The 15,533-nt window shown below is 53.8% G+C and overlaps 1 protein-coding gene across 6 annotated transcripts in view; it reads left to right on the forward strand.

The window, feature by feature from the left end:
* Nucleotides 1–4,585: 4,585 nt before the first annotated feature.
* Nucleotides 4,586–15,533, forward strand: part of DNMBP (dynamin binding protein) — a 36,427-nt gene continuing 25,479 nt past the window's right edge. For 2 of the 6 annotated variants that reach the window (XM_054204478.1, XM_054204484.1), the window contains exons 1-2: nt 7,773–11,555; nt 13,327–13,505. In XM_054204478.1, coding sequence (XP_054060453.1) covers nt 13,361–13,505 — 145 coding nt within the window. In that variant the 5' untranslated portion in view covers nt 7,773–11,555; nt 13,327–13,360. Of the gene's footprint in view, nt 4,663–7,772; nt 11,556–11,724; nt 11,824–13,165; nt 13,185–13,326; nt 13,506–15,533 lie in introns of those variants that run through there. The other 4 variants (XM_054204481.1, XM_054204479.1, XM_054204482.1 and 1 more) reach the window with 4 other exon arrangements.

Below are 15,533 nucleotides of genomic sequence, written 5' to 3' on the forward strand. Positions count from 1 at the left end.
TCCCTTTAGTCCTGGACTCAGTTCCTACAGCCCGCATGAGAGGCCCAGACACTGGTGGGTGCATAACAGGGAGAATGAATCCAGGCCCTGGTCTTAGACGGCTGCACTCACAAGCTGGGCACGTGAATCCTGGCACTAGTCCTCTGAGTGCGAGTGCCATGCTTCTCCCTCAGGTAAGGATGGTTGCTGACCAACCCGAAGTTAGGGGGAGGTCAGTTTTAAAGCAGTCAGTGATGCGACCAGCTCTGAATGCAGTTTGTCCCACACATAGCACAGCCCTCGCTGGTCGGCAGCGCCACACACAGGAATGCAGCACTGGGAGGTGGTGGTCCAAGGTCGTCATCTGGCTAGTGATGTCACATTTATCTTGATGTGCAGCTGGGGTTTTCTGGTAGCTGGTTTGGATTATTTGTAGTCAGACAGGCTGAAGCGATACAAGCTGGCAAAAGCAAAGGATTATCCTGTCTCCTTATGTCTTCAGATCCAAACCAGATGGCTCGCTGAAGGGTCTGCTCTAGCCAACACAAACTATTAGTCTGAGCACAGGAGCAACTACGTGAGGTCTGACAGCCGGTGATGCGTAGGAGTGTAAGACAGGTGATTTGATATTCCTTTGAGACAAATTCCCTGAACATTAGTCCTGTCAACGTGCAACAGGGAAGTGTGGATGCTTGATGCCAGCAGTGTGCCGTGCAGGTACAGCACAAGCCATGTGAGTTGTAATTGGGTTGGGGAAGACACGATCCATAGTTCAGTGAGGTGGGGTTCTACAGGCTGGGCCTTAAAATGCTGCTTAGGCTGTCTGGGCAGGTTTGGAGTGGAAGCAAGAGTAGAAACAAAGCTGGTTATTTCCATGGTAAAAATATCTGAAGCAGGCAAAACCTTTCTAGCATTCTTCATACAAAAATAAGTAACTCCAGAGGAATAAACAGTCCCACCCATGTGCTGCAGCGCATGGTGGGGCTGGTTTTCCCAGTCTCCCCCACAGAGCCCTCTGCACTGGCTCTCTCCGTGTCTCAGGCCTGTCCAAAAAGCATCCCCCAGACATCCCCTTGCTCCTTCTCTTTTGCAAACGTCTCTTCATCTCTTGTGAGCAACCTCTACCACCCTACTGCATAGGCAATATTCTGCACTTCATCCCTCACCGTCACCTCCTCCTCTGTCTCTGCTACAAGATGTTAGTGGCATTTTCAGCCCTAGCAGCACACACACTCATGTAGCTCTGCCTGCTAACAGAAGCTCTTTCTCTGTCATGTCTGTTCCTGGAAAAGCAGAGCAAACTGTCCCTCGGAGGGTATCTATCCAGGCTATTGCAAAAACCTGCAGAAATGGTACTGCACTTAAACATGGCCGTGAGTGGTTTTGGTCTGCAGAGTCCAGTCCCACATTCACAGCCAAAGCTGAATTCAAATTCTCCTATTTTTTATCTTTTGGTGGTGGAAGGAAGTGAAAAAGGCTGGTGAGGCTGAGATCTTCAAACTCCTGTGTGGTTTAACACCTCTTCCCCTGGCCAAGCCCAGCAGCATTACTCCAGATGGTGGACCCTTGTGTCAGTGCACATTCACCCAAAAGATTTCCTGGTGGACGCGCAGGCGGGATGAAGGAGCCCAGCCTGCATCCCACAGCCGGGCCCCATGCAGCATGCAGAAGGGTCTGTTGTCACCACGTGTCCAACCCATGTGCAGGAAGATGTTGCTGCCCCCAACCATGGCATTAGCTCAGCTGGCTGAGGACATGTATGAAGCTGAGAGCAAGGAAAGGGCTCCCAGGGAGCAGCCTTCAGGTGGCTAATTCAGCTGGGTGGTCCTTGGACAGGGTGATGCTCAGCCTGCACAGAGCTGCCCACGTCGACCCCGTGTCCCAGCAGCGTTGCCTTGCTGAGCCTACTGGCTGCAGGGTGCTCTCATGTTGCCCTCTTGTGGTCCTAAAAAATGTAGGACCATCTCAATTCCCTTTTTTTTCCAGGGCAGAGTCAGAGGAGGGGGATTTCTTCTCTGGGACAGGACGGCCAGCCCAGGAGGCCACATCACACATCCTCGCAGGCTGCTGTGGAATTGGCAGTGCAGCAGCAAAATTAGAATTTCAGTCACAAGCTTTTTCCCCCACAAGAGGGCTCCTATGAGATAAAACCTTCTGGAGGACTCTCTGTCTCTGGGCTGGGATTTGTCCAGCTCATTCTCCTCCCAGCTCTGAATATTTTTGCATTGAACAGTTTGGTAAAGCTCCACTTGGCCATGGCCGAGCTTTCCACGTGAAAACAGGGTTACAAAATGTTTCCGAGGCAGCACTCTCTTAAGCACGCCTCTGAAAGGCTTGCCATGAACTTAGCCCCCAGTGTCGCAAGAAGCGTGGGCTAAAAACGGTGTTAAACCTTTGGACACAACATCTGCAGCGCAATGGTTTCCCGTTCTTTTGAGGCTCCAGTCAAGACAAAAGCAGTTGACAGGTTTGTGTCAGAAGACACAGCGAACAGTCGATCCTCCCCATCCTCTCTGGGCCACTCATGATTTTGTAGACCTCTTCCTCCACCCTATGTCCTTCTTCCAAGCTGAAGTGTCCCAGCCCACACAACTGTTCACTGTAAAGTCTGTTCCCATACCTCTGAGCATCCTTACTGCCTGCCTCCGAACCTGCTTCCATTCTCATTTACCCTTTCTGAGATGAGGGGACCAGAATTGGATGCAGACACTGGAGAAACGTAAAAAAGGTGAAGCCAGGCCCAGAAGAATGAACCAAAACTCTTACAAGCAAGACTGTGAGGATCCTGGGATGAGCAGGAGCCCCGGTAGGGAGGGCAGATGGGGCTCTGTGCATGCGATGCATGCTGGTGTGTGGCTGGCATAAAGGTGGCAGAAAAATGGGAAAATACAAATAGCTGAACTCAAAGAAGAGTGAGGCAGCTTTGCTGGGGATGTCAACAGAGGTGGGTTTGTCATGGCGGTGACCTGAAAGGCTGAAAGGAGGGATCAGAATGACGAAAAAAGCTCAAAACCTGTCTCGGCAGGCAAGAAGAGCAGGACTTTTGGGCCCAGAAGATAACATCTGAAACCCTGTGGCAGGGGCTATCAGCCATTCTTCAGCTCCAACAAAGCGTATACAAGCAACCATCCCGGGGGGGCAGAGAGCCCCCAGCTCCCTGTGCAGCCCCGAGCCCCATGACGATGGCATCGAGCCGTGCCAGCTGTGCGGGTCCCCGCCTCAGGAGCGGGTAGGGAGTCAGCGGCCAGCCTGTCCCCAGACCAACACGACTCCGACAGCGGTGCCTGCATACCCCGCTCCCGGCTGGTGGCAAGCCAAGCTGGGATCTGGGTGGTTGCTATGGAGAAGTGTAGCTAAATGCACAAACAAGTGCCAAACGGCGAAAACCGCTCCGGAGGCTTTACAGCGTGTTGCTGAGGGATGGTATCCCTTGGGGCATGGAGGCTTTTTTTGGCCTGCCAGGAAAACCAGTGGAGGACCTACTGTATTTGGTGTGCCTGACCCCTGCATGATGCACAAACTTGCCCTCCCTGTCACGTAGGTAGTTTTTTTTAAATTTGTTTTTTTTCATGTTGGTGCTCTGGTGTGGTCTTACGGTGTATCTGAACAGCCAAAGCCAGCTCCTAGCAGCAAAACTGAGACTGCACCAGATCAACAGCACAGACCCACTCGTCAGCTGCTGCCAAAGCTGAAGCCCACAAGACAGCAAGAGACTCCCAGGAGAAGGCAACAGCGGGGAAGGGGAGCCCCGGCGCTGCTCGTGTCTGCAAGGCAGCAGCATTTTGGGGGGAAGAAGCTGAAGCCACCTGTCTTGTTCTGCACCAAGCTCCTGGGTGCCCTGACAGCACGCTAGCACGGGCACATAGTGTGCGCACCCCTGTTATGGTTGCAAATGTCGGACACTGCAAGTGCTGCAGCTTTGGGAGGAAGGGAAGGGCTCAGGGGTCCGGCACTGGGGCACAAAGTTCTCAGGATGGCAGCCATCAAGGGAGAGAAAGCACTCCTCAGCAAACTTTCTAATTTGTATCGAATGTGACGTTCCTGGTATGATATTATCCTGTTGCCAGCTTGGGTCAAGTGCCCAGGCCTTGCTCCTCTTCATCCCCGCACCTGGCAAACCTCGAAAACACCAAGACCTTGAAACCCAGATCCCATAGCTGGCTAGAAAGTAAGTATTTTCACAAAATCAGACACTAGAGTCTTCTAAAAGTGAAGTTTTCCCTAGAAGAGACCTTACCGAAAAGTAAAATTACTGAAAGATAAATTAGTCCTGTGTCGCTCAAACCAGGACAACTCCACGTCCCCATGCCTGGCACCCACGTTGGGCAGCGCGTCCCAGGTCGGGGTGTCCCCGTGTCCCGCCGGGGGGCCTGCCTCGCAGTCTGGGGCCCAGCGGGGCCGCCAAGGGGCATGTCCCCATGTCACCCGAGGTGCCCAGGCTGCGGGCCAGGCCCCGCGGAGCACCTCCGGCCCGGCCCGCCGGCCCTGGCCGCGGCCTCCTGGCGGAGGCAGGCGGTCGGCGGGGCGGGCCGCGGGGCCGGGCGGGGCCCTGCGAGGCCGGGCGGGCGCTGGGGGCCGGGCCGGCCGGGGCCCGGGCGGGGCTGGGCGGCCGCTGGGGGCGGAGGCGGGAGCGGGACCCGCAGGGCCGGAGCGGCCGCGGCGCCCGGAGCGGGCCGGGAGAAGGTAGGGATCCCCCCGGAGCGGTCGAGGCGGGGAGCCGGCCGCTCCCTGCCCGCCGCCGCCCGGCGTAGCCGCCTCCCCCCCGCCCCGCGCGCCCCCGCGGCCGCCCGGCCTGCGCCTCCGCCGGGCCCCCGGTGCGGCCCGGCCCCCCGCCTCTACCGCGGCCCCCGCTTCAGCCCGCCGCCTCCTGCCCTCGCACTCCGTACCGGCACCTTCTCCCCCGCCGAGGCCCGGCCTGCCCTGGGGGCTGCCCTGGGCCGCTCTGGTCGGCGCGGGGGTGGCGGGTGGCCCTGGCTGGGGTGCTGCTAGCCCGGGTGGGTGCCGCTGTCCCGGATGAGTGCTCTCCCCTCCCACCAGCAGCCGGGGCTGTGTCAGCGTGTGGCCCTCCAGCCCTGTATGCCCAGCTGGGCGCTTGCCGTGCCCTGTGGCTCCATCGCACAGAGCCCACCATGCCCTGGGGGCACCTCGTCAGCGTGGAGCAGCCGTGGGGTACAGTGGGAGCTGCCCGTCTACTCCCCATGTTGCACGTCCGTTGGGATTTTTGGTCTCTTAAGCCACGTCTGTGCAGCCAGTGGTAACTTGGAGTGGTCACCCACCAGGCAGACATGCAGCTGGTGGGAGCTGGCGTTGCCTGGGCAACTTGTTGCTGGACCTGTAGAAGCAGCGTGGGCATCCAGAGCCTGGAGCGGTTTGTCACCGAGGGGCTGGAGCGGTGGCACTGGTGAAGGCTGGCACAGGTGGTTGCACCCAGGGAGCAGCAGCTCCGGGCTGCAGCGCGGTGCCTTCCCAGGGTGCTCCTCTGAGAGCATCCATTCGGCTCGCGCCGGCCTGAGAGGAGAAACTCCCGAGGGTTCCCTCCCGTTCTCACTCCAGCAAATGCAAACCCCTCTGCGCTGCTGCCAGCCTGACGCTGGCACCTTGTACTTTAACGGAGATGAACTGGAGGTGCCACCTCCAGTGGCCTCGCCAGGGGATGGCAGCTTGGCTCACCCTCGACACCTCCTGCGAGGCGGCTGCTGCTCCTGTACTGACCCTTTTGCTGACCCTGGGCGGTGCCTCGGCTGATCCCATCCTTGACACAATTTGGCCTCTGAGTTCAAACATTTCTGCTGCCGGTCCTGGCGTTTGAAATACTCCCCCCACCTCCTTCCTTTGACGTCTCGTTCTCCTTGCCATAGTACCTAGGAAGCCTGTAGTTGTGTCGTAAGCATTAACATCTGTTTTGAGGTCTGTCGTGTTTCCATGACTTTCAGTTTCTTCTGAAAAGGCTCTCTCTCCCCTTGCCTCTGCCGTTCTCTCCTTTGCTTCTGTCTTTTCCTCCACAAAAGGCCTGAAAGAGTTTGTAGATGCAGAATTTGCAGTTTTGCAGATGCTTTGCCAAATACAGCCTCTGTGCTATGAGACGTCACCATCATCCCCCTCATCTTGACTCACTCCTCTGGCTGCGAGTCGTGCTGGGCATTGTGTCTAAATGTGTCCCGCTTGTTTGTGAGGTCCTCCATAGCGCCGATAATGCCCGCATCTCGGAGCTGGCATCTGCTGCTGCTCTGTTCTTGAAATCCTCTGCTCTACCAAGGCCAAAGGTTTCAGTTCTCTCTCCAGCTGCTCCACTTAGGATTAGCAGTGACATATAATGATTTTAAGAGAAACGTGAACTTGGCGATGGGGTGGGAGGAACTGAGCAGTAGGGGAGAGGAAAGGAGTGACGCTCGGAGCCTTGCAGAGCACCGGCTCTGCTAGCCATCGTGGGAAGCATGGCTGTGTGATGTCTCAGGGTTCAGCGTGCGGTTGAGGTGTCCCTGCAGTGGGTGACTATTCAGATGGACTTTGTGATGGTGATGATGTTATCTTGGGTGGGACAGCCTGAGCTGTACTTACCTTAGCACTTCACTACCTTAATTGATAATTTCCCCTCAACCTCCAGCAAAAGTATTTTTCTAATCACGTTCTCAGGATTGCTCAACCCCACTTCTGAGCTTTTACTTTGTCTTATTTTTAGAACCTTTCTGTTAGGAAATAAAATGTATTGCTTTCTTCTCGGGAGCACCTAGGGGCTCTGAAAGGAAGAGGGCCATGTGAGGCCAGGTATCAGCAGAGTCCCTGCTGGGGATTTAGGTTCTTTGGAGATAACGAGCAGCACAGAAGAGGAGTGAAGGCAGGCAAAGTGCAGAGCTTCTGAGTCAAACTCGAGTAATTTCCATATTTCTGGACTCCCTGCCCAGCAAGCCAAGCATTGTAATGGGCTTCTGTCCAAAAGCTATCTTGCAAAATATGTTAAGGGTGCAAAGTCAAGTGCTCCAGCATTAAGGGCTGTCCTTGTAGCCCCAGTTCAACCTGTTTTGGATATGTACTCAAGGTGTAATGACCAATTTTGTGATTGTATACTACTTCCCCTAGTCGCCCAGCCACAGGTACTGCATGGCAGAAGTGGTGCTGCTTTTGGGGTTTTCTTTGTTCCCTATTGTAAGTTGTATCATTTCAGCCTGACTGCAGAAACGTCAAGAGAGACAGCTGCGTGCCTCTGGGTGGGAGAAGACAGGATGCAGTAATGGGGTCTGCAAAGTGCGTGCAGCCACTCCATAGAGAATTTGGGAAACTCTTGTCTCCTAAGCTGGCGTTCTGGCCTTTGCGTGCTTAGGTCCCCAGTGCCAAAGATTAAATATCCATCACAGTCTCCTTGCTCACGTGTTGTGGCAAGGTGTTCTGCTTTTGCATTAAAAATTGATGCCGTGCTCTAGTTTCCAGATGACTTTCCTTTGCTCGCTGTCTGGTCCAGCACAAGCTCCTTTCCTCCCCAAGCTACCCTTGCCCCACACAAATGCCACCAGCCTGCCCTCAGCCACATACTGCAGCGGAGCAGGTGAGAACATTGTGACAGCCAGGGCTCAGCTGGAGAGAAGAAATGGTGGTTTGAATGACTTGTGTGGGACGTGGCAGAGCTCCTGTGGCAAATAGCCCAAACTGTCACACATGTGTGGCGGGGAGGCCAGAGCTTGCTTAAGCAGCCTTTGTCCTTGGCAGTCCTGGTTCTGGAGGGCCCTGATGATCCAACCTAGATGGATTCATTTCAATGATTTTTGGTATATCAGGTCACAGACAAAGCAAAAGCAGCTATTTCTTTTTAAAGTGAGATCCCTCTTCCTCCTGGGAGCCATATGGGGTTAGAAAGTGGAGTGCAGAAAAGATTTCGTGTTTCCCACTGTGTGAAGCTCAGAGGGAGGGCTCTTTGGGATCTGCTGAGACAAGCAGCAGATCCTAATGAGAAGCTGCAGTCCTCAGCATTTCCCTGGTGGGAGAAGGCTCCTCTTTTCCACACCATTAGTTGGGGTTTTGCCCTGCTTGCTGCATTGTCCATTCTGTTGGGATTCATAGGGTCAGCTCTGCAGTTTGCCAGAGTTGCCGTCCCTGCATTGGCACTATCTCCAGCCGGGGCCCAGGCAGTCTGGCTCAACGGGGTATTGTTTATCCCACCCAGGAATGTGCAGGCGAGCAAGGACCTCCGGGAGCTTACAGAGCAACATGTTCTGCTCTGAGCAGGGGGAGTGTCTGCGGGTGGCTGCAGCTCTGAAGGCTGGCGTGAGCAGTCGGGGTGTGCTGGTGTGCAGACGGTGTCCTACCCGTGAAGTGTTGGATGAGGACTGTGCCGCTGTGCAGATGCAGTGGGGTAAGGAGGAGGGAAGGAGGGCTGTCCAGATTTGGCGACCACGGGGAGGAACAGAAGAGAAGGGTAGGAATGCCTTGGCATGTAGTTAGTAAGCTTCTGTTCTTGACACAATGATGTGAGAAGCCAGCCATCACTCTTGGTTTCCTCCTGCTGCATGTTAGGTACCGATCCTGCAGTCTAAAGCGCAGCAAGGGCTGCAGCAGATCTCTCGTTGAAGCCAGATCCAGCAGCTGGAGGGTGCACTGAATGGGGCAGAGGGGCATCTCCGTCTCTGCGGGTGCATTGTGTTTTCAGTGAACGGGCATTGAGCTATAATCAGTGGAAGGAGGCATGAAAAGACCGAGTTGAAATGCATTGCATTTTTCCATTGTAAAAAAAGATCGCTGGCAGTATTGGTTTAATATTTTTAATATCAATTTCTGTAATCGTTCTGCGTTTTGTACATTTCTGGAAATCTGACTTCTTCCTGGTCTACTGCTCAGACAGGCTATAAGGCTTTTATAGAGACTGAGACATCTGCTCCGCTACAATCCACTTGTCCTTGTGCAAACCAAGTGTGCCTGTGGAAGCCCACACCACATTTTTTGGTCTGTTTGGTGAAATGTTGGTTTTCCAGTTATGGTGCTGTCATGCTGACCATAGCCAGTTCTTACAGCGCTGTGAGTGAGAGTCTGAAAAGTATTATTTAGAAGGAAACAAGTGGTGATAGTGCCTGGGAAGTCTGATTTTCTTGCTTCTGAATTTGTGGCATCCGTCCGTTACTGCTTTTTATCTCATGATCTGATCAGCGCTTTGGGTATAACACCGGATTAGCTGTCTGCAAACCCTTTGGGCCTCTCCCTTTACTGGGGCTGTTAATACTTTTTGTAATCAGCCTAAAATGGTCTCTTCGTTTTGCTGCCTTATCTCTTAAGTGCTTGAAATCCTTGCTTCACATTTTTCAGCAAAAACAGGGATGACAGAACTCCTGTTTCTAAGGTACAGAAACTCATCGGAGAATAGTTTCCTCAACTTTACCATCAAAAAGATGCAAAAAGGGCATTTATATCACCATCTTCAGTAGGTCTGGTTCCATCTAAGTGATGGCACTTTGAGCCAAGTGCCTGACAATTATTTGTGGTGCTGGTGAGTCTATTACATGACACTTCTTACCCTGCCTGATTTCAGCTGCAAAAAGAAAGGAGGGACACAAGAAGTTATCAGAGTCAGGGTGTAAATGCCTTCTCTTGGCTGCTGCAGCTTCATCCAGTCTGTGCTGAAGGTCTCAAAACAATATTGTAACAGAGTTAATAGCCGTCATTCCATTCTGGGCCCTCCTTTCATCAGCCCACGCTGGACCAGACGCGCTCCAGAGCTCATGGCAAAATGGAATAGGCAATCTTCCATGGAGGTAATGTTAATGTGTGCTGAGCATGCATGCAGGCAGGCTGGGGGGAGTGATTAATGCCCTGGGAATCCACTCTCTGCCGTGCTGCACAATGCTGTTGTGTCAGGCTGGAAGCTTGGCACCGGGCGGGCTGCAGTCGGGCGCCAGGGACACGTTACCTAGTTTGTGCAGGATCGGGCAGCGAGACAGAGACAGCGTGTTCTCAGTGGGGCGAGTTCGCCGCTGCGCTGCAGCTTCATACTTGCACAGTGAGGCTCTTTTTGGATGCGGGTCTGCTGCTAGGCGGGGGCAGGAGTCCTGCAATCCGCAGCCCTGACCTCCGCCAGCGTGAAGTCCCAGTGTTTGCTCAGTTGCGGAGTAGCCCTCCCTCCTTCCCCCTGGCAGGCAGGGATCACCCATCCATGAGGTGAGAGGGGACGGTGCTTGGCCAGCCGTCAGGAGCCGTGACTCACTGGGGATCGCAGGCGGAGCCCAGCTCTCCCTGCAATCTGCTCTTCCTGCTGGAGCCTCTGCGCGAGCTGCTGCTGGATGTTTGTTTTCACAGGATCTAGGGTGGATCTGGAAGAAGTTCGGGTCCACCATTAAGCCTGAAGAGTTGGACTTAGTTTCTGGTCTGCAAGATGTTGGAAGACTTCCTTCTCTAGGTGGGGGTTTGGAGAAAACGTTGGCAGGCAGCGCTCCATGGAGTAAGACAAGGCCGAAGTCCTGTAAAACATAATATTTTGTGTTCAGTTCATGTTATGGAGCAGGCAAACCCCACAAGACTGACTCGCTGCTTTCAAATGCAGGGGCATATTGTCTGGACTCAGATGGAGTCAGGGAGTGATCCTGCTCTTCTTGGTACTGACAGGGGAACATGAGCTTGTTGGGATTCTTTTTTTGGCAGTTTCAGAAGTTACTTCACGCTTTCTTACCTCATGGGCTGACTCTCAGGGAGTGCTTTTCCCATGAATATGTTAGTGCCTGTGTTTTATTATAACTGCAGTTAATATATACATGGCGTAACAGTTGCAATCCTGCCTGCCCCTCGCGATTTTCTGTCTCATTGGCAAATCTTGTACATTTTAATGAATGAGTCCCCAGAGCTGCAGGTGAGTTAAGGAAGAGACATTGCTGTTTTCAGGGGCAGGATCTGAGCCCCGGGCAGTGGGAGAGCCGTATCAGCCCCAGTGACTGCAGCAACGCCAGGGTTTGGGTCTGCAGCGCACATGCTGTAATCCTTGCGCTCCTCAGCCCACTCTTGCATTACACCTTTGACAGAAGAAATGCAAGAAGTCTCACTTGTACTACAGTACTTTTTTTGCCACTTTGTCCAGTGTGGCTGTGAAGTTTGCATATTCAGAGTATGGCGAGGATTCCTGGGACCCTGAGCTCGGTCGGCAGCCTCTCCGTGGGGTGGAGGGCAGCACCGAGTCCCTGCAAGGGGCTGCTGCTGCTGCGCCTGTCACTGCTGCTCTTCTCTTCCCATCAGAGCATGCAGCAGCGTGCCCCAGCCACCCCACCTCAAACAGCGCAAGGCTCCTTCCTTGTCTTGAGTATTTCTAAGCTAATTGATGGCTCTTCCATCTTTTTCCCTGCTCCACATGGTCATGTTTTTAATACTGTTACTCCTTCTGCCTCAGTAGGTTCCTGCTACCCCGAACTGCAGCTCTTTGTGCTCCTGATTCACTCCAGTCCATTCATCTCTTTTTGGTGGCAAAGTGCTGTCGGCTGCTGGATATTGGGCTCTTTGTTTGTACAGCCAGCACAACGCTGGTGACAAAGGGACAGCCTGTGCCCCAAGAAGCCCACGTGCTACAGGGAAGGCAGTGGAGAGCAATGGGAGTGATGGACGGGACGGCAGAGGTGAGGGTGGCCAGGGGCTGGCTGCGGCAAGGGCACGGCTGGGGGTGGGGAGGGACGTGATGAGGAAGCTGTTCCTGCCGAGTACAAACCCGCTTTGTTCCCGGGAGGTGAGTCGGACTGGATAAACAGAGCGGTCCCGTCAGCAGAAAGTCTTTCCCTGGCTAGATCCCCCGCTGGCACTCTCGCTGGAAGCTGGCTGCACCTCGTCAACGGGGAGGTTTTTCTCTTCCCTGTGTTAGCGTTCCCTCTTCCTGACTCTCGGGCTCAGGTGGGCTGTGTGCATCTGTATGGAGAAATGGGGGCCCCGGGGACCCCGTGTGTTCGCTGTGGGCGGTGGCATGTGTCGTCACCGTGCTCTTTCTGCTGTGAGCTGGGCGGGTGTTGGACATGCCATGCTGAGTACGGGACGGGAATCACCGGCTGGGCAGCACTGGGAGGGTGACTGTTCACTGTGCACGTAGAGGCGCTTTGGGAGGGGAGGAGGTTGCGTCCTGTTGCAGGGAGGTTGTGTCCAACCAGACAGAGCAGGGACTCTGCTTGTGATGTGGGAGGAAAGCAATCTGTGTCAGGGGGGCTGGTGGGGTGGATGCTGACGTCCCGGCGTCGCAGAGGACAGGACTCTGAAAACACCTTGCAGAGGTGTCAGCAGTGCCATGCTCTGCCCATAATTGCAGTGGGACAGGAAGATGAAGGGAAGCACTCACCGGTCTGAGGTGCAGGTGTTGAGGAATAATCTTAGGGTTCCTGGTTGCCGTGGATGGATGCACCTTTCAGTTCCTCTTCCGAGGGATCTGGGAAGAGGGAAAGGAGCAGCTGAAGCTGCAGGATTGCTGCTGCCTTGGTGCGGCGAAGTGCCTTGATGTTGAGGCTGGTTGGTACAAAGCAGGTGGTACAGAAAAGTATCCCAGCTCAGCAGTGACTTCTAGAGGAAGGGGGAATCTAGGACGTAGCCCTTGATGACGACATCTTTACTTGCCTTCAGGTCCCCTGCCAGGGTGGATTTCAACCTTGGCTCCCAGAGCCTTGGACAGGGTCTGCGCCCTCATCTCAGCCTGGGTCCTGCCAGGAGCCATCACGAAGCCTACCAGGGCATGGCTGAGCCTGGTACCTAAAGGGCGGAAGGGGCATTTCCTGCCAGGTCTGAGGATGCCCAGGCTGGGTCAGCCAAGGCAGAGGCAGGAGGAGCTCCCCTTGCTGGTGTGGGGAAGGGGATGGTGCTGTGAGGTCGCCTGGGACGACTTTGTGCCTCTTCTCTCACTGGGCAGAAGTGGGACACTGTTCCAGCACGCAGTTCCTGTGGCCCTGAGTGGTGGCGTGGGGAGGGGGATGCCTGTGCCCATCCCACCAGAACATGCATGGTGGGACCGTGCAAGTGAGTGGTGCTGTCTGCCCACCCGGCCGTGGCGGGCTCGGGGCCCTGCCCTGCATGTCAGGGAAGTGCTGAACTTCCTCCCCTCCTCTTGCTTCCTTCCTGACGGGAATTCACTTCCAGTTTTCTTGCTGCTTCTCCCCCCGTTGCAGCACAAACACGTGTCCCCACAGAGATAGCCAGAGGGGCTGGACAAAGCAGGTTAGACCATGGGGGCTGCATTGTTGGAGACTCTTGGCTCCTGCGGCATGCTTCATGTGGTGAGGCGTTTCAGGGAGCTCAGGACAGGACCCTCTCGCACTGTTCCTGCCTCTTGTGCTCAGGAAGGGTTTTACTTTCTGAGTGTATGTGTGATAATTTCAGGTGTTTCTGGCTGCTGACAAACTTCCTGCTGTGTCTCAGCCTTAGGTACTGATCCACCTTCAGACCCCGTGCAATGGAGGCTGGCTCCGTGGTACGAGCAGTCTTTGATTTCTGTCCCAGCGTCTCTGAAGAGCTGCCCCTCTTTGTGGGAGATGTCATCGAGGTGCTGGCTGTGGTGGATGAGTTCTGGCTCCTTGGCAAGAAGGAAGGTGTCACAGGTAAGAGCTGTAAATGCCTGCACCTGGATGCACAGATGTGCCAGCTAAACCTACACTCCGTGAGCACACCGTGACCACTGCTGTGCAGGACCAGATTTGATTTACTAAATCTTTCACGGGATGTTGCTTAGGACTGAGGGTACAGGTTGCCCACCACTTGTCTCCTGCCAGCTTTACTGTTCAGACAGCTCATTTGTTATTTTTTGAGAGAGATTACCGGAGAGTCAATTCTCGAGGAGATGAGAGCTTCACGAAACTAGTTGCTCTGTCCTCTGTGGTGAGACAGCCCATTTCCTGGCTACTTTATGTGCTGACCTGCTGTGGCAGTGGAAGGGGAGAGAGGAAACAGATGGACTGAGAGTGGAAATGCATCCATGTCCAAGTGACCTCGTCAGGTCGAGTCAGTGGGAGACGCAGTGACAGAGTCCGTGTGTCCCTCCAAGCCCTCTGACTCAGCCCCACTTCCTCCTTTCCGCTTTAAAGCATTTTCCTGCACATGCTGCCATCAATATCGGGGTGCCTGAAATAGTGTGCAAGTCTCTCAAACTTTTGGAGGGGTGTGAGAAACTTCAGAAGCAGCAAAATGGTCTTAGTGAAATACTTCTCATAGTCCCTGTTTAAACAGCTCTTTCTCATCTTAATACTGACGTTTCGAGGGTGTTTGAGCTCTCAGGGAGGTGAAAACCAGGCCACTTTAAAGTGTAAGCCTGACTCTCTCTTCAGCATGAGAGGGGGACTGGAGTTTCATCCCTGGCCATGGAGATGGGGCAGCTATTGCAGCAGCGGTCTGGTGCTGCTAACAGCCGCAAGCTGTCTCCTGGCTAAAACAAGGATGGACAGGAGCAAAGGTGGAGAGGAGGACTTCTCTTCTGTGCTCCATGTAGCTGATAAATGGCATTGAGTGAACGCGTGCCTGATCCTGCTGCTGCTGCGGAAGTCACTGGGAACAAATTACTTCTGCAGAAATCACCAGTATCTACTTCACCACAGTTTTGTCTCCCAGCATAACCAGTGCGCTTGTTCTCAAGATGATGAAGCTATTAAGGAATATTAAACAGATGTGTGTCATAGCTCAAAGATAAAGAAACATGCTGAAGTCAAACCGAATGGGTTTTAATGACCTTTAACTCAAAACCCACTTGCATTCCTGCTTTCCCTTGGAACAGCTGTTGTAGTTTTCAGCCCAGTTTTCTAAGCTAAAGCTGTAGGGAATTGAAAAAGCACTTTTGAATAGGATCTATGGAGGTGCTGCAGCCTACCAATTCTAATACTCTGTGGGGAATAATTAATGTAGCTCCATGACTTCCTTTCTAGCAGCATTAGATTGTTTTCATGTACAGAGCAGGAAACTAAGACGTGAAAAAAGAGGTAGAGTTGGTTAAAACTATGAAGGAAGCCACTGAGGCTGGCAGCCTGTGGGCTCCTGGTTGCACCTCAGGTTAATAACAGCAGATGCCAAACCGCCTAAACCAGGGCAAAGTTCTTGGTGTCTAGGATATGGTGTCTCCAAGTTTTATTGGAGAACATGGGTGCCATATTGGGTCATCGAGAGTGAATGCTGGAAGTACTACTAGCCCATACTCCATCATATGTCCTTGCCACAAATTATAAAAGATAGGAATGACATTTTTAGTGGCCTTTGCAGTGGGCTTTACCATGTCCTGTGCTCCTGGGACTGAAATTAGTAGCTGAGTGGTATCTTGTGATGGCCAACAAGTGTGCGCTGCCCCATCTGGCTGTGGCCTGTTCAGAATAGCTGGGCATCCAGCAATGTGTGCCATGGTGAAATAGGTGCACAGCGTGACAAAGTGGGCAAGGTCCCTGGAGCCTCACCTGGAGGTCCCTGGAGCCTCTGACTTCTGGGCTGAGGCCGTGCAGGGGCCAAGCCTTACAGAGTGAGGAGCACCAGGTGGATGTGCCCAGTCACAAAACACTGGTCTAGTGGTCCAGCACTACTGGATGTCTCAGTCCTCATCGTGGCTCTGAGTTGGGAAGCAAGCAATGAAAGCAGAGAAAACTTAGTATGTC

Source organism: Rissa tridactyla, chromosome 6, assembly GCF_028500815.1.
Source record: "Rissa tridactyla isolate bRisTri1 chromosome 6, bRisTri1.patW.cur.20221130, whole genome shotgun sequence".
Lineage (NCBI taxonomy): Eukaryota > Metazoa > Chordata > Aves > Charadriiformes > Laridae > Rissa > Rissa tridactyla.